Source organism: Neofelis nebulosa, chromosome 15, assembly GCF_028018385.1.
Source record: "Neofelis nebulosa isolate mNeoNeb1 chromosome 15, mNeoNeb1.pri, whole genome shotgun sequence".
NCBI classification, from domain to species: Eukaryota; Metazoa; Chordata; class Mammalia; order Carnivora; family Felidae; genus Neofelis; species Neofelis nebulosa.
This window is the reverse complement of record NC_080796.1, coordinates 22139069-22166679: the sequence shown is the minus strand read 5'-3', so window position 1 is coordinate 22166679 and position 27611 is coordinate 22139069. Positions and strand designations below refer to the sequence as shown.

The 27611-nt window shown below is 39.5% G+C and overlaps 1 protein-coding gene and 1 pseudogene across 5 annotated transcripts in view; both read left to right on the top strand.

Annotated features, from left to right (window-relative positions):
* The window catches only part of SLC9C2 (solute carrier family 9 member C2 (putative)), an 86721-nt gene that overhangs the window by 16001 nt on the left and 43109 nt on the right, over positions 1-27611 (top strand). For all 5 annotated transcript variants that reach the window (XM_058700263.1, XM_058700261.1, XM_058700262.1 and 2 more), the window contains 8 exons: positions 2883-2999; positions 4341-4502; positions 9410-9509; positions 11672-11815; positions 14228-14396; positions 18348-18429; positions 22250-22416; positions 23033-23143. In XM_058700263.1, coding sequence (XP_058556246.1) covers positions 2883-2999; positions 4341-4502; positions 9410-9509; positions 11672-11815; positions 14228-14396; positions 18348-18429; positions 22250-22416; positions 23033-23143 — 1052 coding nt within the window. The remainder of the gene's footprint in view (positions 1-2882; positions 3000-4340; positions 4503-9409; positions 9510-11671; positions 11816-14227; positions 14397-18347; positions 18430-22249; positions 22417-23032; positions 23144-27611) is intronic.
* LOC131495378 (large ribosomal subunit protein eL21-like) lies at positions 19055-19849 on the top strand (annotated as a pseudogene).

The following is a 27611-nucleotide window of genomic DNA, read 5'->3' as shown; positions in this document are numbered from 1 at the left end:
GATGGAAGTGTTTATACATGGAATTGGCAAATGCTACAAATCAGGTGTTTTTGTTTTTGTTTTAATTTTGGAGAGGTGGTTTATCAGCATACCACTGGTAGATATAAAAAAAGACCTAAATCAAACTTCTAGAGATGAAAAACACAATACCTAAGGCAAAAATTCCACTGGATGGAAGTAGATTAGACACTGTAAAAGAAAGTATTAGTGAACTTGAAGGGGCAGCAATAGAAACTATCCAAAACAAAGCACATGGAGGAAATAAGTGAAAAGAACATTAGTGAACCGTGGGACAACTTCAAGTGGTTTGATATACAAGTCCCCAAAAAAGAGGAGAGAGAGTGGGAGAAACAAAAAAATACTTGAAGAAATAATGGATGAAAAATTCTGAATCAAGAAGCTCAACCTACATGAACCCAAGAAACATAAAACTACACTATGACATATAAAAATCAAGTTCCTAAAAATATCTTAAAGGCAGACAGAAGGGGAGACACATTATATACAGAGGAACAAAAATAATAATGACTTCTTTTCAGAAACAATGCAAATGAGAAGATGGTGGAACAACGTTTTTAAAGTACTAAAATAAAAACTTAGAATCCTCAGTGGAAATATATTTGAAAAGCAAAGGTAAAATACCTTCTTAAACATACTGAAACTAAAAGAATTTATCATTAGCAGATCCTCACCATTAAAAGATGATAAAGGAAGTCAGGAAGAATGAAACTGGTACCAAATAGAAATTTGGATCTACATAAAGGAATGAAAAGCCCTGTAATTGGTAAACATATGGGAAAATATTTTTTTCATATTTTTATTTTTATTAGAAAATTTTTTTCTAATGTTTATTCATTTATTTGAGAGACAGAGAGAGACAGAGCATGAGTGGGGGAGGGACAGAGAGAGAGAGACACACACAGAATCCGAAGCAGGCTCCGGGCTCTGAGCTGTCAGCACAGAGCCTGGTGTGGGGCTCAAACTCACGAACCTGTAGATCATGACCTGAGCCAAGTCGGCCGCTTAACTGACTGAGCCACCCAGGTGCCCCTGACTTTTTTTCCTTATTTTTAAATCTATTTAAAGTATAATATTTAAAGCAACAATGATAGCAATCTACCTTGGGTTTTATTTCTCTGCTCCTCCATTCTTTGTGTGTGGCTTCTACTCTCAGGATCACAAGTTGGCTGCTAAAGTTCCAGTCATCACACCCACATTTCAGGCAAGGAGAAGAGGAAAAGGGCAAGGGACAGAGAGAGATGCTTCTTTCAACCAAGTCACTTCTCCCTCCAAGAAATTTCCCCAGAGTCCAACTTGGTAACTTCCACTTATATCTCAGTGGCTACTCTTTGAAGCCCAGGATGTGAGGGGAAATGGTCATTTTGCTGAACACAGTGCCACCCTGGATAAAACCAGTTTTGTTACCAAGAACAGAGGATGGATACTGGTTGGGCGAGTACCAGTCACTATCACCCTACTCATAAGTTGTGTATCACTAAGCAATTAATTTGATTATATTTTCCATTAAACTTAACTACTTGTGGATGCTAAGTGCCAATAAGATTTTGTACTGAATTAAAATTTTTTAAAAACAACTTTTTTGAAATATAATCCATGTACCATAAAATTTATCCTTCTAAAGTGTACACTTCAGTGATCTATAATATATTTACAGAGTTATACAACCATCATCACCATCTAATTTTAGAACTTTTTTTTTTTTTTGAGAAAGAGAGCACACGAGCAGGGGAGAGGGGCCGAGGGAGAGAGAGAGAGAGAGAGAGAGAGAGAGAGAGAGAGAGAGACGGTCTTAAGTAGGCTCCACACTGGGTGTGATCTCATGACTGTGAGGTGAAATCCAGAGTCAGACACCTAACTGACTGAGGTACCCAGACACCCCTGGAGCAGTTTTATCACCATCAAAGAAATCTCCTGGAAGGGGCGCCTGGGTGGCGCAGTCGGTTAAGCGTCCGACTTCAGCCAGGTCACGATCTCGCGGTCCGTGAGTTCGAGCCCCGCATCAGGCTCTGGGCTGATGGCTCGGAGCCTGGAGCCTGTTTCCGATTCTGTGTCTCCCTCTCTCTCTGCCCCTCCCCCGTTCATGCTCTGTCTCTCTCTGTCCCAAAAATAAATAAAAAATGTTGAAAATAAAAATTTAAAAAAAAAAAAAAAAAAAAAAAAAAAAAAAGAAATCTCCTGGCCATTAGCAGTCACATCTAATTCCCCTATTCCAAGCCCCTGGCAACCAACCACTAATCTACTTTCTGTCTATAGATTTGCCTATTCTGGACATTTCATACAAGTCAAACCATACAATATGTGTTTCTTGTGTTTGTCTTCTTTCCCTTTTTATAATGTTTTCAAGGTTCATCCATGCTGCAACATGTATCAATCAGTACTTCCTTCTTTTCTGTGGCTGAATAATTTGATTGACTATTACAAATAATGCTGCTATGAACATTCATGTAAAATTGTGTGGACGTAGGTTTTCAATTCTCTTGAGCATATGTCTAGAAGTAGAATCGCTGGGCCATCCTTTGTACTTATTTCTAAAATGTGATTTTTGTGGAGTCGAATGACTTCTATTTATTCAAACTAAATATTGTGTCACGCTGAGAAGTACTTTGTCTCATTCTAAAACTCAAGCATGGTTTGAGGCCATGGACACTTCAGAGAATGCTCTTGTCATGTTCCCTTGTCGTTGGAGATATAAAAAAAAGCACATGGAGAAATTAAAAATGGTGATTGCCTTACAGGCCCATCCCAGTCATGGCTGTTTTCTTTTTGTCAGCATATTCCTTCTCTTTTATTTTTGTGTTTCCTGTGCAAGAGCATCATTTTCATGTACCAAATTAAATTACATTTTATATTTCCTTTTCCAGGCATTTCCAAAATGTATACTGATATCATAAGAGGAGAATCAATGATAATTTGTGGCTTCACATCCATACTTTTTGGACTTTTTCGGAACAACTTACTCCACATTTCCATACTTAGAGGTAAGAGCATTTATTTTCCTGTGAATATTTTCTAAGATGTGAGTGCATTATTAAAAATTGTTTATTTATTTATGTTGAGAAAGAGAGAGTAAGTGTGCATGAGAGAGAGGGGCAGAGAGAGAGAGAGGGAGAGAGAGAGAATCCCAGGCAGTTTCCACATTGTCAGCACAGAGCCCAACGTGGACCTTGATCTCAAAGGTCTCAGTGAGGTCATGACCTGAGCTGAAATCAAGAGTTGGATGCTTAACTGACTGAGCCACCCAGGTGCCCCTCCTCTGCATATTTTCTAAAATCATTCTTCTATGATGCATTTCAATTCACACCAAAGTTAAAATACATTCAAGATGTCTTAACTTTACTGCATTCTCTATATTTTACTTTTGGACCAGTTAAAATAGCATATATCAGATAACAAGAAAATAATTACCATATATATGTTTTCTTGGACAGTATGGGGGAAAGAATGGTAAAAAAATGATTTAGTTTCTCTCCCCACCACACACACATCATCTGGCTCAAAGTAACTGCTTTCCTGGATCAATCTGGATCTCAGTGAGTGGATGTTAAGAATTGATTAGGGGCACCTGGGTGCCTTAGTGGGTAGAGCATCTGACTCTTGATCTCAGGGTCATGAATTCAAGCCCCACGTTGCTGTGGAGCCTACTTAAAAAAAGAAAAAAAAATGGACTTGATCCTGGATTTGAGCCTGAGGGTGAAGGCAGAATGTGATAGTTTTAGGAGGAGAGAGGTGCTAAAAGGAGAAAGAAATATTGGTGATAAAGAGGGGTGTGCAGTGCTTCTCAGTGGGGAGCTATAGGTATTTGGGGTGGGACAATCTTTGTTATTTAGGACTGACCTTGGCATTGTCTGACACCCGCTCGCTGACTGCCATTGTTGCCCCCAGTTTTGGTGACTACAGAAAATTTCTCTTCTCCATTTCCCAAATGCCCTTGGGCTGGGGGTCACAAATGGACTTCAGATTGGTGGGGACCCTGGACACGATTTGCTTGGCCCTAATATAGTGTGTAAACAGTTTGAATTTGGATGTTTTTTTGGTCAGAGATTCACTTTCTAGTTTGTTACAGGCTTTTCACTTGCCTGGCTTCTGAGGACATTTGAGTCTGCTCTTCCTGGATAAGCAAACCTCAAGCTACAGACCATTAGGGAAATGTCCCCAGAAAGTCTGTTTTACCAGGCTTTCCTGAAACTCCCACTTGCTGAAGGACAAGGTCCCCATTCAAAATCTCAAAAGCAAACCAAAGCACATAGACCCATCTGCCATCAATGAAAGAAACGAAAGTTACAGTTCAACTTCTGTTCTTTCTTATTTTCTTTTTCTAGACTTACATGTAATCACGGGCCTCTGCTTGGGCATCTTTGGAAGCATAATATGTGGATATTCGTGTGCAAGAATCATTCAGTTTATATTGACTGACCTCTTTAGCAATACACTAACTAGTGTCATTCTTTGCATTTCAATGGTGTACCTGACTTTCTACGTTGGTAAGGCAGAAACAAATACAAAAAAATGCTGCCCTCAAAGTGAATTTTATGTACTTTTCTTCTTCGTTGATCTTGAATCCTTTGCTTCTTCCTAACTGCTTCCCCCTTGTTGCAGCCCCTCTGTGCATCTTGTCATGTTATTCTTCTGCTACTTCTAGCTCTTTCCTACTCTCTCTTAACATCTCCTTAATTTCAACCTCACGTCCCTTCCCTTTGCATTATTTCTCTATGTAATTACTCTCTTGCTCTTTTTTTTTTAATTAAAAAATGTTTATTTATTTTGAGAGAGAGAGTAAGCAAGGGAGGTGCAGAGAGAGAGAGAATCCCAAGCAGGCTCTGCACTGTCAGCGCAGAGCCCAGCTAAGGGCTCAAATCCACCAACCACGAGATCATGACTGGGCCAAAATCAAGAGTTGGACACTTAATTGCCTGAGCCACCCAGGCAGCCCTCTCTTGTTCTTTTTGAACTCCACCTTTTGACCTTACATTTAGTCATTGGCAGTCCCCTGGAATCAGCTCAGTGCTGATTCCTGCTCTGACCCTTAGCAACCCATCTCTAAAATGAGAGAACCAGGAGAGATGCTCCTGAGGTCTTTGCAGCTCAGCTGCCTTTCATTCCATGGGCTTCACAACGAGGGGCCTGTAGGAATGGCGGCCCTCACCAGAGGCTAGGAGGCAGGAGAATAGAGGGAGAAATCAGGTAGGTGTACCTGTATCTGGAAAAGAAGCAGGAAAGTAGAATAATCGTAGGAGTCAAAGTGCCTAACTGGTAGACCTGCAATAATTTGCTAGTTTAGTCCAGTGAGATTGGCAATTAAGGATTTTTACCAGCCTGATTGAGCTAACCAGTCCCCAAGAGCCATAGCAACTGCATCGAAACAGTCAAATCCTGCTTCTGCTCTCACCCCACATAGTGGGGCAACTCACACCCATGAAAGACCTCAAGCATCAAAAGCTTAATTACTCTTGTCATCTCCAGTTACCTAAAAGCTCTGCTTCCGCTCTAGGTAGATTGCCACCTGGGACTTGCTTACTGCCCTGAATCAGTAAAAGTACAGAAGGCATTCACTGAATGGTCATTTCCTTCAGATTCCTAATTTTCTTTATTTTTTTTTTCTTCTCCCTGTGAAACTTTTATGGATGCCTTAAATATCTGGAGAAAAAAATTTTAAAAATTAGTATTTCCATTTCTTCCATCAGATCATGAGTTCCTTGATGTGGAAGCTGTCTCTTTTTCATCTTTTTATTTATTCTCTTTTCTGTGTTCTCCCAGCCAACCCCAGTGCTTCCTATATGCCTGAAAGTAATTTGACACATGTTGGTTGAATACACTGATACTAGCCCTTGAAGCGTTTTGGAGTTAGGCAGACTTGAATTCAACCCCCACCTTCACAATTTATTAGTTTGCTGACCTTGGAATATTACTTAACCTCTCTAAGCTTTAGTTAGTTTCCTTATCTATAAAAGTGATATAGAAACACCTAACCTATAGGGGTACTCTTGGCACTAACAAGATAATGTATGTCCGATGACTTGCTCATGCTGATAGGCTGGAGACAGCTCTTAGCCGCTTGCGAGAGCTGACTGTACACATCTCTTTCACAGCTCTGTTCAGGTGACATCATGTTGAAATTGGTCATATTGCGAGTATTTACACCATGGAAATTGGCCGACACTGTCCATCAGGGACTTTTAAAAACTCGTTTAACCTCCGGAGAGCTGCTTTTAAACATTTACTAGCTCACCACTGAACTCAAGTTCGGGCAGCTAACAAACGTTGGTTCCCTTCCACTTTCCTTCTGAAAGAGGGAGGTGCTTCTGGTCAGTGCTTGGGAGGCCTGGACTAGATTGTCCCTTTCAGTCTCAGGAGAAGCCACTGCTGACGGAGACTTGATGTTGGACCTGTGGCCTCGGGAACTTGTGAGGCAATAAATTCCTGTTGTTTAAGATAGTTTGTGGAACTCTTTTGCAGCAGCGCCAGGAAACCGATATTCTCCCTCCTCCATTGCACTTTCCTCTGCTTCAGGGATTAAAAAACCACTTTGGGTGGTCTTTTACTCTTATGTTTAATTATTTCAGTGATAGCCATGTTATCATGAGAAGTTCCATTGCCGGAAATTCCATTGCTAAACACAGATAAAATTCTAATGCACACACTCTCCAATGTTACATTTCTGTTATGTTATCTAATTTTGTTTTTTTTTTTTTTTCCCCTTCACTAATGAACACTCAGTCAACTGGCTAAAGCCCAGGGAGCCTCTGATTGAGGTTACAATGTCACCTCTTTGAGCATATACAGTAATTTCCATTTTTGTCTCTGTTGTGTTCAGTTCATGAAACCTGGACTTGTATAAAAATATTCATTCTTTTCCATGAAACAAAACAAAACAAAACAAAACAAAACAAAACAAAACAAATGGCACAGACATTGCCTCACAAAAGGCACAATGCTTCTGGAACATTGTTGGTTCACAGGTAGTGCAGTTGGAAATATTCATATATCAGCCCATGGAAGAAAGTTTGAATTTAGGACAGAAAAGGCACTTTAAGAGTCAGTGTATAATTCATGAAACATAGTAGGTTTTATAAAAGCCAGAGATGTACCAAGAGAGGGGCTTAATCTAAGCATGAGGAATATTGTATCAAGTGATGTTATTCACAATTTCTGGGGAATGAAGATAATAAAGAGCAGACAACATTTAAAGTTTCATTGTTTCAAAACTCTCTACAAACAATGCATCTCCTTCTTGCCTGTGCTGATGCTCTCCAGTGTCTCTTTGTATAGTCATTGGTCTAGATTATAAAGGCCCTCTGTCATCATCCAAATATATTTTAGTTAGAAATACATCCAGTCTTGAATCCTGGTGCTTTTAGGGAAAAAAAATTTCCCTTTGATTCTCCTTTTAGGGGGACATTCACTTTTTCTAAACCAGAGAGAGGAAGAGAGAGACAAAGATTGAGAGAGCCACTTGTCCAGCGTCAGTTCTCTGTGGTAGTTTTTTCCATTGAGTCAGAAAAACATTGAGTTCCATATGACTACTGGGGTTCGTGCTGATGAAAATTACTTTCTTTATTACATGGTCCATGATTTCCCCCCCCCCTTCAGAACACTTAGAATATTATTGAATATAATAGCATTTGTAATTTTGTAAAAATGTCACCTAATTATAAAAGTAATGCATGTTTATTGTAGAATTTTGGAAAAATTATGAAAAGTCAAAGAAAAAAAATCACCAATAAACCTATGTTATAAATTAGACTATGGATACATTTTGGTATATGTCCTCAGCCTTTAAAAAATACATATAAACACACATACATATATTAATGTATGCATTCATACCATGTAATCCTATAACATTGGGATTATATGAAATAAGATGACATCAGTTTTAAATTTTTTTCATGTTTATTTATTTTTGAGAGAGAGGCAGAGCATGAGCGGGGGAGGGGCAGAGAGAGAGAGAGGGAGACAGAGAATCGGAAGCAGGCTCCAGGCTCCGAGCTGTCAGCACAGAGCCTGATGCGGGGCTCGAACTCACAAACTGTGAGATCATGACCTGAGCCGACGTCGGTCACTCAACCGACTGAGCCACCCAGGCGTCCCAATGACATCAGTTTTAAATAACGTCATTTACTGGTTTCCTCGTAGCAGACGTTGTCTCCAAGTACTGTCTATTACTGAGAAAGATGAGCTTTAAAATCCAGTAATACTGGAGCACCTGGGTGGCTCAGTTGGTTTTGGCTCAAGTCATGATCTCACGGTTCGTGGGATTGAGCCCCTCATGGTCTGTCAGCACAGAGCTTGCTTGGGATTCTCTCTCTCTCCCTCTCTGTGCCCCTCCCCTGCTCATGCTCTCTCTCTCTCACTCTCAAAATAAATAAATAAACTTTTAAAAATAAAATAGAACAAAATACAGTAATACTAATTATGGGACAGGGAAACTAAGATTTTGAGAGACAATTTCCCTTTCAGCACACTTCTGAGCACTACTGGTTTTACTGTCATTTGTTATTCATATTATATCAGTTAGATAAGAAGGTAAAAAGAAATCTGGGGCGCCTGGGTGGTTCAGTCGGTTGAGCATCCGACTTCGGCTCAGGTCACGATCTTGCGGTTCGTGGGTTCGAGCCCCGCATCGGGCTCTGTGCTGACAGCTCAGAGCCTGGAGCCTGCTTCAGATTCTGTGTCTCCGTCTCTCTGGGCCCCTCCCTCGCTCATTTTCTCTCTCTCTCTCTCTCTCTCTCTCTCTCTCTCTCTCAAAAATAAACGTTAAAAAAAAAAAAGAAATCTAAAGTGGACTGAAGTGATTAGATACACCAAAGGAATAATAAAATCCTCTTCAAATAAACAGTATTAATTTACTAAGCAGTAAAGCGGATGTATATAAACAATGGCATAATAATAGTGACTATCATATATATATACTTTTTTTTATTTAAAGAGGTGCCAAGCAATTTTCATGTTGTTTAATTTAATCCTCACAGCAACTCTATGAGGCATTATTCTCTTAAACCCATTTTACAGATGCAGGGGTGCTAATAGAGGAAAAGGAGGTCACATTCTTAGAGCAGTCAGGTCTGCCTTGCTCCAAAGTGCTTCAAATTTCTGTCTATTATTTATCAGGCATCCATTCATTTACATATTATCTATGGCTGCTTCTGCACTATAGCCGCTGAACTGAGTAGTTGCAACAGGGACCATGTGGTCCACAAAGACTAAATATTTACTATATGGTCCTTTACAAAAAAGTTTGCTGACCCCTAATCTACAGGATTAGGCCAATCCCTTGAGGCAATTTTCCAAGAAATAGGACTCTTCAGTTTCTCACCAATTCTTCTCAAGTTAAAGTACCTCCGTGTGCAGATTTGAATGCAACTAATTTTGTTCACTTTTTTCTCTCCAGTGGAATTTTTGGGAATGTCAGGAATGATTGCGTTAGTCACTGTAGGACTGAATTTAGATTCCTTAAGCTTTAAACCGAGGATTGAGTTAACAATTACTAAGTAAGTCTCCTATTGTATACTTGGTATAGATATCTTAGAAGTTTAGTGCTTAAGTGGTTCTGCCTTCTTGGACACATTTCATAACTTTTTTCACCTTTTTCTTTTTAAATTCATTACCAGTTATATTTGAAAGAACTTAAGGTACCAACAATTGTTGACATCGACACGTTTAACAAAAAAGACTACAAACGGCATGAAGCAAAAATTGGCAAATTTTATTTATTTATTTTTTATAAATTTTTTTTTTCAACGTTTATTTTATTTTTTGGGACAGAGAGAGACAGAGCATGAACGGGGGAGGGACAGAGAGAGAGGGAGACACAGAATCTGCAGCAATCTCCAGCCTCTGGGCTGTCAGCACAGAGCCCGATGTGGGACTCGAACCCACAAACTGTGAGATCATGACCTGAGCCAGTCAGATGCTCAACCGACTGAGCCACCCAGGTGCCCCAGATTCTCTCTCTCTTTTGTTTTTTTAAATGTAGAGGACTATCCATTGTTCTGAAATTATGGCTTGCCTACATTTTTGGTGTTTAAATGTTCATTCTTTTATGAAATCCCAGTGATAGAAGAAGGTACTTATTTTTAGAAAAATAACTTCACTTGGCAAAAAAAAAAAAAAAAAAATTGGCACCTGTAACTCTTCTAATTTTGTGTTAGGTGAATGACACTTAACTGGTCTTTAGAATCCAGAAGCTTGGGAATAAATAGTTCACAGAACATACACTTTTTGTCTGAATTTGGACATTTTCCTGAGCTCAGTCATACTGTCAGTATCATTATAAATTACTCATTATGATTCATTTAATTGTTTATTATTGAACCTATTAAACCAATCTTTTCTTAATGTTTACCGTAACCTGGACATTGTATCTTAGGTTTGAGGCTTTGTAACTGAGTCCCTTCTCAGAATGCACTCATTGTTAAGTGGTGGGCATGTTTCTGTAAGAAGCTAGTAAGCGTGAATAATTTCATATATTTATTGGGATCCTACTATATGTAAGGCAGTTTTTTAGGTTCTATGGAGACATTTGAACAAGTTTTCTACTCAGTTATTCCATCATTTCTGAATTTCAGAAAACTAAGCTTTGGGGTTAGAGGTCCCCGTCATACCCTTCCTTTCTCTGAGTTCTAAATCTGATGAATCAAGAGCTGGGAATGAGAGAATCAGACCATCTACTTAATTGGGGAAATGCAGTGTTAGAGAACATGGTTTCCATCTGCAGCCCAAATGAGGCTTCCTAATGCTTCTTTCCGAGTGTAGATCTTGAGACCCACCTCGAGGGAGACTGGTTTGTGGAACAGACCCACTTGCCTAGTTAGCTGAGAGGGACAGTCCCAATGGAGGGAGGCCCAAGAGCAAGTGGAACTTGACATCTGCCTGTAGAAGTGAAACCTGGCTTGAACGCAGACATGTTACCGCACGGAACCAGAACAGGCCTGTGCCTTAACCACTGTGTTCTAGTCTGCTCAGTAAGAATCTTGGGGAGCGGGGCTAGGTGTGTGGCTGTTTGGGAAGCAATAAGGGGGATTCTAAGTCACTTGTCTGCTTCTGAACTATGGTGGTATAGAGAATTGGCACTGTAGGAATTCAAAGGAGGATCACTTCCAACGAGAGTGCTTAGGATGAAGAACACAGGATTCGAATTAGCCTTACAAGATTATTAGGAATTCAGTAGATGAGAAAGCAGACTGGAGAGACTTTCAAGGTAAGAGACTTTCAAGAAAATCATGAAGGGAGAAATCCTGCAGAGGGCACTGAAGTGATCCAGTCAGCTATCGAAAAGTCAAGGTTAACCAGGTGGTTCTGGGTTCAGCTGCGGCAGCCCCAACAGTTTGATATGATGCTGGCTAATCTTGGCAAAACTGCCCCATCACCAACCGGAAGAGGGGGTGGAGATTCTTAATATTATGCCTTGCTTTTACTATTCTCCTATGAGAGGCAGCCCATGGGCATTGGTGTGATGAGGGTATTGGAGAATATGGAGCTCGGTGTATTTTAATTCCAACAAAATACTTTTAAATGTTGACTGCAACAGTGATGGAGGCAAGGACCTCTGCTAAGACAAGAATCATAGAATGTGATACATGCTTTTATGTGCAAAGGCAACTATCTTAAAAACACATGGCTTAAAACGTGATTTATTTTCCATTCATCCTAGGTTCCTAATAATGTTTTCAACGGTATACCAACATTTAATATATACTTTCTTTGGCATTGTAATCGGATGTGGACAAAACAAGTATTTGGGATTTCACAGTATGGTTTTCATGTTCATTTTATTTACAACAGTGAATTTTGTAAGGTAGGAATTATATTTTAAAGTTTGCTTACTGGACTTAGGTTCTGCAGCCCAGAATAAGAATTGCCCACTGGTGAGGGCAACAAGAACTCTTTGGATGTAGAGTCAGAAAACCCATGTTGTTGTCAAGGCCCAGACAATAACTTGCTATGCGATTGGGGGAAGTCTGTTTACTTTTCCAGGTCCCATCTGGAAAATGAGAAGGGGCTGTGGTATCAGCACAACTCATGAACTTTATAGAGATGAAAATTCATGGGCCATCTCAATGTACTGAATTGCATCTCTGGAGATGAGATCCAGGAAGCCATTTCAACATGTTTGTTAATGGTTGAACAACACTGGACCTTATTAATGGCTCCTAACATTTTTGTTGACTTTCATCCTCATTTATTATCACCTATAGCTATGATAAAGCCATCTGTTAAGCCCTTACCACGTACATTATGCCATTAATACTAATACAACCTTATGAAGTAGGTGTTATTGCATCATTGCACAGATGAAGCCCAGGGAGGTTAAAAAGTTGCCTAGAGTTGCCCATCTTGAAGTGCAGAATTGGGGTTTAAACTTGACCCCCAGTAGCACATTTTCTCTCAAACACCATTGCCCACTCATGATGGTCATGTCTTCAATAAGAATTCATGACAGTGTCTCTGAAAACATTGTCATTCCCACACAGGACAGGCCTGGCCAACGAGCTTACTTTATAAGATGTTCTCATGGGACCTTGCTTTTGCTGACTCTGAGGTCACTGCACGCCACTCAGTCACTCTCACACGGAAGGATGTGTATGCAATTTGTTTCTTTCTACCATGGAGGCTTATGTGCAAGTTGAGATTGGTCACAGAAAATGAAGAAAGATAAATGGCTTTTTGAACCTTTGTTTGACTCAGCTGCACATCTGGCATCTCATTTCATTTCATAAACTAGGAAATGAGAATTTTATAGATGAAGAAACTGGCCAACAAAGGCCAAGTACCTTGCCCAAAGTCAAGTGGCTAGGAAGTACTAGAGATCTTGTGGGAACTTATGGTTCCACCTCCCCAGAGGAAAGGTTTTAATGGAAGGAGTCAACCTAAGGGGACCTCAACGTATGGGTCAGCTTTCCATAAGAGATTTGTTGAGAAAAATATTTTAGAGGATGTGCCAAACTAAGGCCCCTTACATAATTACATAAGACATAATTATTGCTAACATGTTTTGAGTGCTGACCACATTCGAAATATCATTCTAAGCCCTATGAATGTTGCCCCATGTAATTGAAACTTCACAATAATCCTTTGAGGCAAGTACAATTATTATTATTTATTATCTCCACTTTACAGGATGAAATTGAGGCTTAGAGAGGTTAAAGAACTTAAGTTTACATGGTTAGTGAAAGAAGCTTAAATTTGAACCCTGGTAGATTGACTCCAGAGCCTTTGCGACACTGCCTTTCTGGTTTTGGTATCAGGCAGTGATATGAGTTGTTCCATTTTGGCTGGACTCAATGGTATTTCAGAGAAAGATCATTTAGTAAGGCTGAAAAGTTTGGTAAGAATTGCTTTGCAAAAAGCTTGAATGGAAGGCCGAGGGGTTTACCCAAATTCATTATATACATTATAGATGGTAATAGCAGATTTTCTGTTTCTCAGTGATAGGAATTCTCTAAACTGTCTTGTGAAATTCCCAGCTGAGTAACTGATACACAATATATTTTTTGAGTCTAAGAACATGTCAGTTTTATTTCTGCTGAAATCTCATTTGAAGGATAGTACTGATATTCTTTTGGTGAAGATCCCCTAAAGATAGATTCTACATTTTTGACACAGAGTCTTATAGAAAAATTATTGGTAGACACTTGTAGTGAGCATAGCATAAGAATAGTTGTTGGATCACTATGTTGATAGTGGGTCAACTATTCTCAAATTAAAAAAAAAAAAAAGAAAAGAAAAATGATCTGTAGAGAAATAGGCACCGATTGAAATTATTTATGTGACATTTAATTTATGATTCTCATGGAAGCTCAAGAAAAATTTGATTAAGCTAAGTTTATTAATGTGCCTACAATAATAATTACTTTTCGGCCATCATCTGTGTGTCCTCTTGGCCTCATTTCTGATCTAGTCATGGTCTTCCAGGGAATAGATGAGTTTGTCAACGTTATTTGAAGAAATTTCTCTCAGAAATACACTACCCAAATCCAAATAGTATATTAAAACTTCCAGCACTGTTTTTTGAGACTTGAGTATTATCTGAAAAACTTAGACAGTAGATTTGGTTCATCCCAGAAAAGTTGAACAATTTATCAATAAACTGAATTATTTTCTCTTTCCTGAAAAAAATTTCTATGAAATTTAGTTTTTAGTAGTGTCAACCATGAATAACATTAATACATAAAGTGTGACTTAAAAAAAAATGTTTTTCTCTCCACAGGTTGCTTACTATTGTGTTAGTGAGCCCTCTTCTGATGCGTGTAAATTATGACTATAACTGGAGATGGGGAATTGTTATAGCATGGTCTGGAATTAAAGGAGTTTTTAGTTTACTCTTGGCTCCTGAAATTCATAATCTGGCTGATCAAAAAATAGAATCACCACAAATGGTAGGAAAAATCATCTCATAATATTTATTCATTTTGTTTATTTTGTAGCACTTGTCATAGTACCCAATAATAAAGTTAACCATTTACAAATTTTTTTAGTTTAAATTCCAGTTAGTTACCATACTGTGTAATATTAGTTTCAGGCGTACAATTTAGTGATTCAACGCTTCCATACAATTCCCAGGGCTCATCACAAGTGCACTCCTTAATCCCCATCACCTATTTTACCTATTTTCTCTCTTCTGTTCAGCTTCCTTGCTTTCCATTATTTTGTCTTCTTTATCACTTATTTGTTTCTCTACTTCTTCCAGCTTTGTGTTCATTGCATCAAGCCTGTTTCCAATCTCAGTTATTAAATTTTTCATTTCTGACAGTTTCTTTTTTAACTCTTTTGTCTCTGTGGTAAGGGTCTCCCTGAAGTCTTTCCATTCTTTTCTCATAAGAGTATACTTATGATTGTTGCTATGAATTCTCGATCAGGCATGTTACTTACATCTGTTTTATTTCACTGTCTTCTTCTCTGTGTTAGAAAAGCCAGTTTCCTGCTCCTGAGAGTAATGGCTTTATGAAGAAGAGGTCATATAGTGTCCAGGGCCTGTCACTTCCCGGGGTGTCTGTGGTGCATGTTGCGTGAGCTCTGCTGTTGTGTTTTGGCTGCTCTATCCTTCGGGTCAGCTGTCTGCAGAGGCTCTCCTTGCCTGCAGTGGCCACTCTTTGGTCCTTGGTCAGAGTGTGGTGAGTTTTAACTACATGTGCTCTGGTCTGCTTGTTAAATAATACCTGATACTGCTTCCAGTAGAACCGAAGCCCTGTAGAACTCTCTGATCAGGAGACATGGTGTGGGCAGGGGTTTCTGCTGGTCTTCTGGGGAAGGGGCTGGCTAAGCTGGCACTGAGGCAAGCTTGATCAAGAAGGGCAGTCCCACCAGAATGCACAGGTGTGGGACTTGGTGTAAGCAGTTAGGCAGCCCTGTGGGTGCTACTTTGCTTCCTGCAGGTGGCTCTGTGTTTAAGATGAGGGGCAGGGAAGGGAAATGGTTCCAACCAGCTCCTTTGTCCTCAGAGAGGCATCTCCATGATATCTGCCTCTCAGGGAAGCACACTGAGAAGAGTGAATAATTTCCCCACTGTCTGCTCCAGGCGTTTTTCAGATCACTGTTTCTGCATCATCTGCCCCAGTTAGTTTGCCTGCCTTCTCTCTGGGAGTAGGGCAACATCTTCAGGGCACAATCCCAGTCAAGGCCACTGATCTTTCAAACTCCATTCTTCAAGCCCCACTGATTGCAAGAACTCACAAAAAGTAGCCCCTTATGTTTTCCCAGCCAATGGTTTTGGGGAAGTGTTTTCCTTGTGCATTCCCCTGTGTGCTCCTCTCTCTCTCTCTTTCTCTCTCTCTCTCTCCGTTCTCTGTGACCATGGCTCCCTCCCCTCCACAGCACTTGTGATCCATTTCTCCTCCAAACCACATCTCCGTACTTCCTACCTTCCTCAATGTGGCTTCTTCTCTCCAGAGTTTTAGTTATGGAGTTCATTCTGTCAGTCTTCAGGTTGATTTCTGGAGTCTTAGAATGATTTGATAGTTACCTAGTTATGTTCATGGGGTGAGACAAGCCTAGGGTCCTCTTCCTCCACCATCTTTTCTCCCTTCTCCTTAGGTTAACCTAATTAAAAAAAATTTTTTTTAACGTTTATTCATTTTTGAGAGACAGAGAGAGACAGAGCATGAGTAGGGAAGGGACAGAGAGAAAGGGAGACACAGAATCTAGAAGCAGGCTCCAGGCTCTGAGCTGTCAGCACAGAGCCCAATGCAGGGCTCAAACTCACGAACTGCAAGATCATGGCCTGAGCCGAAGTCGGACGCTCAACCGACTGAGCCACCCAGGTGCCCCGAGGTTAACCATTTTTAAAATTAGATTTGAAAAATGCATTCTTTTAAGAAGAAAGGAACTTTCAGAGGAAAGTTTGTTTATGTTGATAGTCTGAAAGGGACCAACAGTGAAGTAATGGTGTAGGATGTGGAAATCAGATGGACTTGGGGTTGAATCCTGGCCCCCTCGTCACAGGCTGGGTGACCTTGGGCAAGTTCTCCAGATTTGTGGAACCTCAATTTCCAGTTGAGGATTGAGATGATACTTAGTAAAGTGTCTGCCACTTAGCAAATGCTCAATAAATGTTACAAACTCTCCCTCAAAGCCAATCTGGTAGTGGCAGTGTCTGTGGTACTGAGAATGCAGGGAAGATCCAAAGACCCCAGTACATCTGCTGACAGTGTTAGGGCCCCTTGTTATTTGTAACAGTACTGTGTGAGTTAGCTGGAGAAGTTGCTAGAAATCCCTGGGACACCCCCCTCCCCCACCTCCCAGTCAGATGAATTCCAACCCTGCTTCTGGGAGGGTTGCTTCTGAATAATGTGAATTAAGAACATCTTGGGGCGCCTGGGTGGCGCAGTCGGTTAAGCGTCCGACTTCAGCCAGGTCACGATCTCGCGGTCCTTGAGTTCGAGCCCCGCGTCAGGCTCTGGGCTGATGGCTCGGAGCCTGGAGCCTGTTTCAGATTCTGTGTCTCCCTCTCTCTCTGCCCCTCCCCCATTCATGCTCTGTCTCTCTCTGTCCCAAAAATAAATAAAAAACGTTGAAAAAAAAAATTAAAAAAAAAAAAAAAAAAAAAGAACATCTGCCCACCTCCCAAGGAACTTTAATCTGCAGATAAATGTACAGAGTTTCTTGATATTGGCTAATTTCCAGCGCAGGATTTTCTCTTCTTTGTCATTTCCCCCCTGTTCCAGAAGACAATATTTTTAGAATATCTTCTTTGGAGGATCAGTTATCACCCTCTCCATCTTGCATGTAGAGAAATTAGAACAAAGAGAATAGCACGTTAGGGAAAGAACTCAGGTGCCCTAACTCCCAGAAGAAGTGCTTTTTCAAAATGGACTACTATATTCCTCACCATCTTTCCTGAGAATTTGTACTTTATATCTATGGCCATCATCTGGGAATTAATTTGGACTTCAAACAAACCTGTGATTTTGCAGACTTTGGGTCCTTTCATGCCCCAAAGGAAAAGTATCATAACCAATGTCTGAGCTCCTTCAATTTTCTTTTGTGCAAGGAATTCGCCTAAAACCAAGTCAACGAAATGCTAACTAGCATTTGAGTATCACTTACAGTGTTTTTCAAATCTGTCTGATGTTACATGGATCCCTTTAGCACCAGTCCAGACCTATACAATCAGAATCTGCAGGGAAGAAACCTGGAAGTCAGTATCTTTTAGAAGCACTTTCAGTGCTGTTATCAGTCAAGTTTGGGAAACACTCTCCAGAGAACATACTGCTGTTGACTCCATTTTTTAGTGAGGGACACTGAGGCTCAGAGTGGTTAAGTCTACTGAGCCCAAATTACATGGCTAATTAAAGTGGTAGAGGCAAGACCAGCAAAGGTGGTTGTGTTTCTGCTTCTGTGAAGTGTCTCTCCAGACCCCACCACAGCTCCTGTAGGCTCCGAGCCTCCTGAGCAGCCATAGTAAATGCTGGTGGCAGACACACTTTCCCTTGTCTCCACAGTCACCACTGCTACTCACCATCGGCTGGTGGCTCCCCAACCCTGCAGGCTCCATGGCCGTGTCTGTGATGCCTACCATCCTCCTGGCTTTGTGTGGCTCCTGCTGAAAGCAGCAAGAGTGGAGGGCTCTTTGACCAGTATTCTTATCCCTTCCTGAAATTACAAAATCTTTTCTCATGCACATTGAAAACTAATTTCTGCTCCAGTATATTATATTCAAGCACTGTCCACAAAACAACCCTTTGCCTTATCTATCAGAAGCAAGATTTTAAAATGTGGATGAAGATAGAATTTTGTTGGTGGTTAATTGAATAATGATTCCCTTTGGAGAACTTATTCATTTGGGTTTTTTTTTTTTTTGGCTCTAACTATTTGTATGTTTTGTTTTTTAGTTTTTATTGTATGTACAGGTAATATCACTAATGACTATGGGAATAAATTCATACATGATGACTCATTCAGCCAGGACATTAGGTAAAGTATATTTATCTTTCATTAATTAACCGGAGAGAATAATGCAAACACATTGTTGTTGGGAGTCATGGGGACATTTCTTAAGGAGCTCAAGGAATTGATTATGAAATCATTCATTTTCATTCATTCATTATTTACAGATGCTGCATTAATTGGAATATTGGTTTAGCCAGTTTAACAGAAACCACATTCTCAGTGGCTTAAACAAGATAGGGAACTTTCTTTTCCTCTCCATCAAAATGTCCAAAAGAGTGGGATGGTTCTGCTTCACGGGGTTGTCCATAGATCCAGGATCCTTGTATTTTGTTGTTGCTCCTCTCTGGAATGTTGCTCTTGTCTGAGGGTAGAAGCTGACTCATAACCACTATATATTCAATCCAGCCAACTAGAGAGAGAAAATGGGGAGATGGGTGGAAATGGAGAGTAAGCAGCTTCCTTTTAAGGGCATAGCCTAGAAATTGTATATATCATCAGCACTCACATTCCATTGGTCAGAATTTAGTCACATGGTCACACATGGGTAAGAGAAGCTATAAAATATTATCCCTACCTGGGATAATGTAGGGATAATGGTGGAGCCATGGATGGCCATGTGCTCAGCCAAGACTTGGAGATTCTATGGCAAAGGAAGAAGGGGAAAATGAATATTGGGAGTCCTTTGGCTGGAACCACCATCTTCCAGTAATTTGCCAAAATGACCAACACAAAGGGAAAGAGGAGAGGTACCCTCTATATGTTCTCTAGGCCTTTTAGAAAACATGGAGTAGTTCCTTTGCAAATCTACAAGAAAGGTGATATTGTAGATATCAAGGGAATGGAGACTGTTTGAAAAGGAATACCCCACAAGTGTTACCATAGAAAAACTGGAAGAGTATAATGTTACCCAGCATCCTATTGGCATTGTTGTAAACAAAGAAGTTAAGGGCAAGATTCTTGCCAAAAGAATGAATATACGTATTGAACATATTAAGCACTTAAAGAGCCGAGATAGCTTCCTGAAGTGTGTGAAACAAAATGATCAGAAGAAGAAGAAAGCCAAAGAGAAGGGTACTTGGGTTCAACTGAAGAGCCAGCCTGCCCCACCCAAAGAAGCACACTTTCTGAGAACCAATGGAAAGGAGCCTGAGCTGTTGGAACCCATTCCCTATGAATTCATGGCTTGATAAATATAAAGGAAAAAAAAGGTTTTAAGATTGTAAAAAAAAAAAAAAGAAAATGGATATTGGGGGATAATCAGCAGGCTCTGCCACAGTTGCTTATTTCCAGAAAACATTTGAGGCCATTGATAATAAAGTGCATAAATTTGATAAAATCACAAATCGGCACGTAGTCAATAGAGAAATCTAGGATAAGATAGTTGGTGGCAGTACAGTCAAGTGGGGAGGGAGAAGGCTGGATGGGATTATACAAAGTCTTCGAATAGGGCCTTAGTATCTCTCAATATCCCATGGCCTGATCCTCAGCTAAGCTGGTGCAGAGGATGATCCTTTCAGGGTATCTAAAATTGATCAGACTGCTGGAGATATACAGCACTCACAGGAGCATGTGGATAAAGCAGAAAATCAATTAGTTAATTTATAAAGAGGATGATTTCTTTCTATGTCTGAAATAATCGTGATCATTATTCAGGGTATTCACCTCTAAATACCAATTTCCTTGATAAACAAAACTAGTCATCAGAAGGTATCTTGGAAAGCATGGAACTAATGAGAGGTCAATGGAAGGACGATGTTGAAGGAGGGTTCTTCTAAACAGGGAAATAGCCTGGAGAATTTTCCCTATCCTGCCCATGAGAGACATTACCTCTTTGCTTGTGTCTTTTCGCAGTCCTGCCCATTTCTAAAACTGCGCCCCGCCAGCACTACAGCAGAACTTCCTGTGACAGCCCCCTTCAAAGCCAAGGGCTCCAATATGTGAACTGGGCTAATTAAGTGGGGCAGATTTCTGGTAGCTCTTCTTTTCCCCTAGTTATGGATCTGTTCTTGTTCTCAGTGGAAATGTATGCTTGGTCGGCAAAAGCCTACGCTGGAGTGTGACCGAAGTTAATTTGATCTTTGAAGGCTTTCTCACACCTCCCTTCTCAACAATTTATTTTTGACTCTCAGGGATCGAGACCCACTCCATTCTCTTTGCTTAGGATATCACATCTGGATTTCTCCCATGCTTCTTTTCTTGTGATTCCTCCTACTCTGATACTCAAAGGCAAGATCAACAAGGGGTTTTACTGTTATGGTAATATTTTTTTCCCCTCTTTTTCTTCCCTTATAACTTTTTAAAAGTTTATTTATTTATTTTGAGAGAGAGAGAGAGAGAGAGAGAGAGAGAGAGAGAGAGCATGCACATGTGCAAGCAGGAGAGGGGTAGGGGCAGAGAGAAAGGGAGAGAGAGAATGTCAAGCAGGCTCCACACTCAGTGCAGAGCCCAACACAGGGTTCGATCTCACAACCGTGAGATCATGACCTGAGCTGAAATGAAGAGTCAGGTGCTTAACCAACTTAACGAGCCTCCCAGGTGCCCCACAAAATTTTTTATTGTAGTAGATAAACCTCGGAATTTTCATTATAAAACAAAAGTATATGGTAAATACTTTCTTCTTGTAGAATCTATGCTCATCCTTTCTAGAAATACTACATGGCACACATTTAACACTTAACAGAGTTCAAGTTTTATCAGTAAGAGTTTCAAACCAACTACTTCTGTCTAGTCAAAGGCTTTAACAGATTCCCTCCTCACACTCTTCCAGGATCATCTTAAACACAGAGAATTCATTCAAATGTATTGGTGCCACCAAGTGGTCCACATATACTCATGTTTCCCCAGAGCAACTGGAAAGTATTTGTTTCTCCATCATATGGGGAGGATGTAGTTAGGCAAATGAAAAAAATTTTCTTCCTGTATGGTCTCAGCCATACAGCTTTGAATCCAAAGCTGACAACTTCTAACTTAAGCCTACAGTCAAATGTGTCTCTGCTCTGGACCATAGTGAACCAAGAGGGATATGCCTCCAGACCTTTGGGATCCCAGAAATTTCAAATACTGTCATTACACACAGTGTCCCATAAAGAATGCAGTAAAGTTAACTAAACGTTTGGAACTCATTTGGACTCTTTATGGAACATGCCACATGCAGTTACAAAAAGAGAACAGTTTTATTGAGATGGGATTCCAAGTGAGCAGGTTAAGCTCATTCACTAATTAAATTCTTCTTTTCAGTGAGTGAGCCTCATAGCTGTAACTTCAAATCCATACCTCAAGAAAATACAAATGGCTACAAGTTTTGAGACATGTGGATTTGCTGCTGGCCAGGAAACAGATACATATTAAATTTGAGGGATCTCTGTTGCAGTGACCTCAATATTTTAAATTTTTAAAATTTTATAGAAGAATCAGTTGGAGAATTGTTAAAATGCAATTTCCAATTGATTCTCTGGGTATGGGTTGGATCCGGGGAATTTGCATAGTTTAATAGGCAGCCTTCCTCTGTAGAAGACACAAGTAGTTTTCTATACTTCGAGAAATACTGATTGGGTGCCTTGAAGTAGCAAGTCATGTCTCTAGGTAAAGGGAATGAAAGGAAACGAAGAAAGCATTCCTTAGCAATTGAGTCAGATAAAGTTGAGTTATACAGCCAGGAGAAACAGAGTTGGGTAATTTTTTGGAAAATTTTGGACCAAAGGTGGTCCTTGCTTTTCTTTGAGCACTCTGGTTTGGCTATGCGAGTGATTGACTGCACCAACAAGATTTCACTACATCTTGCAGGGTTTTGCCTCTTGGAGTCTTTGCTATATTCTATTAAGATCCTTGCTTTTCTTTGTCACAGGTCTGTGTGCTATTTCCCTCCCAAGGCAAATGGCCATGCAGAATGCCATTAAGCACATTCAGGAGATAATACAGAACACAATAACGCTATTTAAAACAGAAAAAATTTTGACAAATGTTAATTGGACCTTAGTAGAAGAAAAAACAAAGATTGAATACACCATTCCTGTGAGTTGATACCTGGCAAAAAAAAAAAAAAAAAAAAAAAAGTCCTCCTTTCTCTCCTGGGTCTGCCTTTCTTGCTTTAGTTTGTTATATTAAGAAAACCTCTATTCTGCTAATGGAATGTCAGAAAACTGAGGAGTCAGGGGTATATTTACTAGCTTTGCTATGTGGGTGAAAAGACTTCTTTGAATTCTCTCTAAAGAGAAGGTCTTGGTAATTTAGCTTTGTTTGCCAACATAGGAGAATTGGTGTTTTTACATGGCTGGTTGACTAACTGCACATGGCCTCTGCCAAGCTGATGTTTCTGACCGCTCGAGGAGCTGAGCCACCTGCCCTCACATTACTATAAAAAGCAGGAAACACAGGTTGCTTCAGAGAGCAGTCGAGCAAAGACAGGTTTGGGGGAGAATCTGACTTATAAATCTCTCCAAATTTATGACTTTTAAAGCACACAATTAAAAGCAACATTTCTCATGTGGAGAGCATACCCAGTTATGCATAGCCCTTCCTTTTAACCGTTCTGATTTAAGTTATTAGAATCTTTGTTGAGTGAAGTGCTTGTTTTAGTTACTTATTTTAGCTTATTTTTAACTTTATCTCTTTATGTTTTTAAACTTAGTCTGATACTGTTCAGTTTTCCCACGTTTCTCGTGGTAGTGAAACAGAGGAGTCCCCAACAGAAGAAGTTTTAATAGAAGAAGCCAGATTGCATGTAGCTATAATACAAATGGTTGGTACAGTTCACATAATCCACTATTTATTTATTTATTTATTTATTTATTTATTTATTTATTTTTTTTTTTAATTCTTGCAATACTTTCAATTCTTACCTCTTTCAGTTAACTAGAATGCCTCTTTCAGGGCTTTCAGGTGACTAGAAAAAATATTTTTTCAGTTAAAAAAAATTTTTTTAAACATTTATTCATTTTTGACAGACAGAGAGAGACAAAGCATGAGTGGGGGAGGAGGAGAGAAAGAGGGAGACACAGAATCCCAAGCAGGCTCCAGGCTCTGAGCTGTCAGCACAGAGCCCAATGTGAGGCTCGAACTCACAAACTGTGAGGTCATGCCCTGAGCAGAAGTCAGATGCTTAACTGACTGAGCCACCCATGTGCCCCTATTTTTTCAGTTTGGATAGCATAGTAGTTGTTAAAATTTGTTTGATTTATAGACGTTAAAAATAACAATAAATGTCTTAGGCTTTAAGTTCAAGTCACAAATTTTATTATCCTGTTCTACGTCTTGTAATTTTTGACTGTTCACTTTTGAGGGGACTTTGAACAATGTTTGGTGCTATTTGCATACCTATTTAACTAAATATCTTCAAATATTTAAAACTGCCCTTATAAACTTAATGTATTTGAGTTTCTTTTATATAAAGTTCTCTTAAGTGCTTATTTAACTCTTATAAATTTAATAAATTAAAATACATCTAGTGAGCCAAAAATTCTCTTGAAATATTTAAGATTTAAGTTTTCAATGGTTTAATATAAGGAAGATTATATTTTTAAATTTATATATTATTGTGTTATGTATTATTTATATTTAAAGTAAGGGAGATTACTAGGTAAAATCAAGTTTAAATCAACTTATCAAATTGCACATTTTAAATTGGGGTTATATTCTAATAAGACACATTTTATTCACTATTGCAAGCACACAAAAACATATACATATATTTGTTAAGCCAAGTCTATCTTTCTTATTTGTATTTTAAATTTATTATTAAGAAGAATTTCTAACATATATACAAGTAGATATAATAGTGTAATGAATCCCTATGTACCCATGACCCAGCCTTAAAAACCAACATGGGAAACCTTGCCCCACCTGCAATCTCATTCACTACCCCACCTTCCGTATCATTTTGAAACAAATCCCAAATATTATATTATTTCATCTGTAAATATTTCAATTACAGATCTCTAAGTTTTAAAGTCTTTTAAAAAACATAGCAAAATATTAGTATTATACCTAGAAATTAATAATAACATCAAACATTGAGTGAGTGATCAAATTTCCAACTCTCATTAATATGATCAATGTGTATTTTCACAGTTCACATTTTTAAATTGAATTCCAGTACAGTTCCCACATTGTAATTAATGGATAAGTCCTTTAAGTCTCTTTTAATCTATAAATTCCTTCTCTTATTTTTTTCTGTTGAAGAACATACTTCTCCTTAATGCAAAAAAATTGATACCATATTTTCCTTCTTTTAAACAATTCTTTTTTTCTTCTTTTAAACATTTCTGAACTTAATTTAAAATATTCCCAGAGTTTGAAAATTTCTTATCAGGAGCAGTAGAGTATGGTCATAAATTTTTGATAGAGCCTCCTATTAAGAGGTGGTGCCTATATCCCTCCTCTCCCCCCCGCCCCCCGCCACCTCATTGAATTTGAGCTGTTCTTGTGACCTGTTTTGACCAAAAGTATGTCAGAAGTGACTTTGGGAATGTTCTGGAGCCTAGGCTTTGAGAAGATTTACAGCTTCCACCTTCTACGTTGAATACTGCCCTGAGATTATCATGTGAGCTGAAGAATAAGAGGCTGCATAAAAGTAAACTGAGGCACACAGCCAAGAGTCAGTACCCTACTACCAGACTTGTAAATAAATGTTAATTTAAAAGGGTGGGGGCAATAGACTCAAACTCTCAATGGTAGGAGATGCAAAGAATTGTGACCATATTTTTGTTTGTTTTTTCTTGGATGCTTCCCCCAGCCAAGTTTTATTGAGTAATAATTGGCATACATTGCTGTATAAGTTTAATGCATAGAGTTGTGATGGTTTGATTTACATATATTGTGAAAAGATTACCACGATGGGTTTAGCTAACATCCATCTTCTCATATAATTGTAAGAAAAAGAAGAAAAGGAGAAAAGGAAAAAAGAATTAGGGTATAACCATATTTAATGTACTACACTGTGCTCACTGGCCACAAATATTCATATGCCTCCTATAAACAAAATACACTCATCCTTTTCTAAGACACACCCCCCTGCACCCCCTACACCAAGCTTCATCTTATTATGGCATTAGATTCAAAGTCTAGTATCTCATGATCTGCATTTGGTCTAGGTATGCTGAGGTTCCTTAGTTGTATCTCCTTAAGTATTATTCCTCTTGATCTAGAGACCTATGAACTAAGAAACACGTTATCTGTCCCCCACCCCCTCTCCATTTAGTGCTGATCAACAGACACTTCTGTTCAAGAAGGGGAAGAACAGGAAGTACTGATTAATCACTGGTCCATGGCAATTATGAAATCCCACTGGGCATAGGAACCAGTGCACCTCATTCTTTACATTTCCATAGAAAATAATCTATGTTTGTAACTGACTGGCCTTCTCAGTCTGATTTCTGTCAGTAGAAACTTGGGAGGTTTCTATTCATTTAGAATAGTTTCTGTCTCTTTTCGTCCAACCTGGTACAATTTACTTAGAAACTTGTGTATTTTCAATCAATCTGATTATAGTCCACTCCACTCCACAATTCCTTTTCAGATAGGCCATATGTCATAAGAGTCGGAGAAAGCCTTTGGTCTGCTTGAGAAGATAGACTGAGTACCAACTTTTAGTCTTTCAGTGGTCTTAACAAAGAGTCTTTGATCTTGATTTGATCTGGAACCTGAGGCCATATTTTACTGTCAGCACACTAGATTTGATCTTTACTTTTAGATCTTTTGCCAGCCGAAAAGACTGCAATGAGAAACAAATTTAGTTTTCAACCTGGCAAATCGTGGAGTCTTTTTGCTAATTTCTGCTGCAGATTGAATTGTTTCTCTTTGCTTTCCCTAGCTCTTCCCATACGTTATCATAAGTAGCTTTTTTTTATTTTTTATTTTTTTTTTTATTTTTTTTTTTTTTTATTTTATTTTATTTTTTTTTTATTTATTTTTGGGACAGAGAGAGACAGAGCATGAACGGGGGAGGGGCAGAGAGAGAGGGAGACACAGAATCGGAAACAGGCTCCAGGCTCCGAGCCATCAGCCCAGAGCCTGACGCGGGGCTCGAACTCACAGACCGCGAGATCGTGACCTGGCTGAAGTCGGACGCTTAACCGACTGCGCCACCCAGGCGCCCCATAAGTAGCTTTAAAAGTTGATCGTTTTAGGCGTGCCTGGGTTAGCTCAGTGTGTTGAATGTCTGACTCTTGATTTGGGCTCAGGTCACGATCCCAGGGTTGTGGGATTGAGCCCTGCGTCAGGCTCTGCACTGAGGGTCGAGCCAGCTTAAGATTCTTTCTCTCTTCCTCTGCCCCTCTCCTCTGCTCATTCTCTCTCTCTCTCTCTCTCTCTCTCTCTCTCTCTCTCTTTCTCTCAAATAATAAAAAAAAATTTTTTTTAATTTAAAAGTTGATAGTTTTAATATTTCTAGAATGTTAGAAGTCTAGAAATGTTCTTAGCAGCCAGATTCATAAGTTATTTGGGCTCATTTTCCACCTTCGCAGTGTCCTCAGGTGACAGTATTGCCCATTGTGGTGCCTCTTTGGAGCACAGCTTCCTCCCTCCCACCTCCAATACCAGTTTTTGTACTGTTCTCTCACTCTACTCACCCCCAAGTCCTAAAGCTAATGTTTTAGCCTTTGTTATGGAGGCTTTGAATAATTGGTACTGACTTCTGTTTGGCTAGCCTTTGCTGTATATCAAAATGCCCCCAAACTTACTGGCTTAAAACAATGATTTATTATTTCTCACAGTTCTGTGGGTTGGCAATCTGGATGATTCTGTCATTGATCTTGGCTGGGAGCACTCATGTGTCTGTGGTCATCTCATAGTTCAGTGGGGTTGTGAATGTCCTCATTCACCAATTTGGCAGTTGATGCTGGTTGCCTTTCAGAGCACTTTGGTGGTCTTCCATATGGCCTTCTATCTTGCACTAGAGTGGACTGGGCTTCTTCACAGCATGGTGGTCTCTGGGTTCCAACAGGGTGAGCGGAGAAGCGGCAAGGCCTCTAAATCCTGTGTTTTGGAACTTGAATATCATCATTTTTACTCCCATTCTATTAGTTAAAGCAAATCACAAAGCTAGCCAGAGTCAATGAGTGAAGAAGTGGACTCCATCTCTTAGGAGAAGCAGTAGCGTCAGTTGCAAAGGGGCATGGACACAGGAAGGCATGGATACGTTGGGGCTGTTTCTATAATGACCTACCACATTTACTTTTTTTAGCCAACAATCCCATGTAGTAGCCCACTCC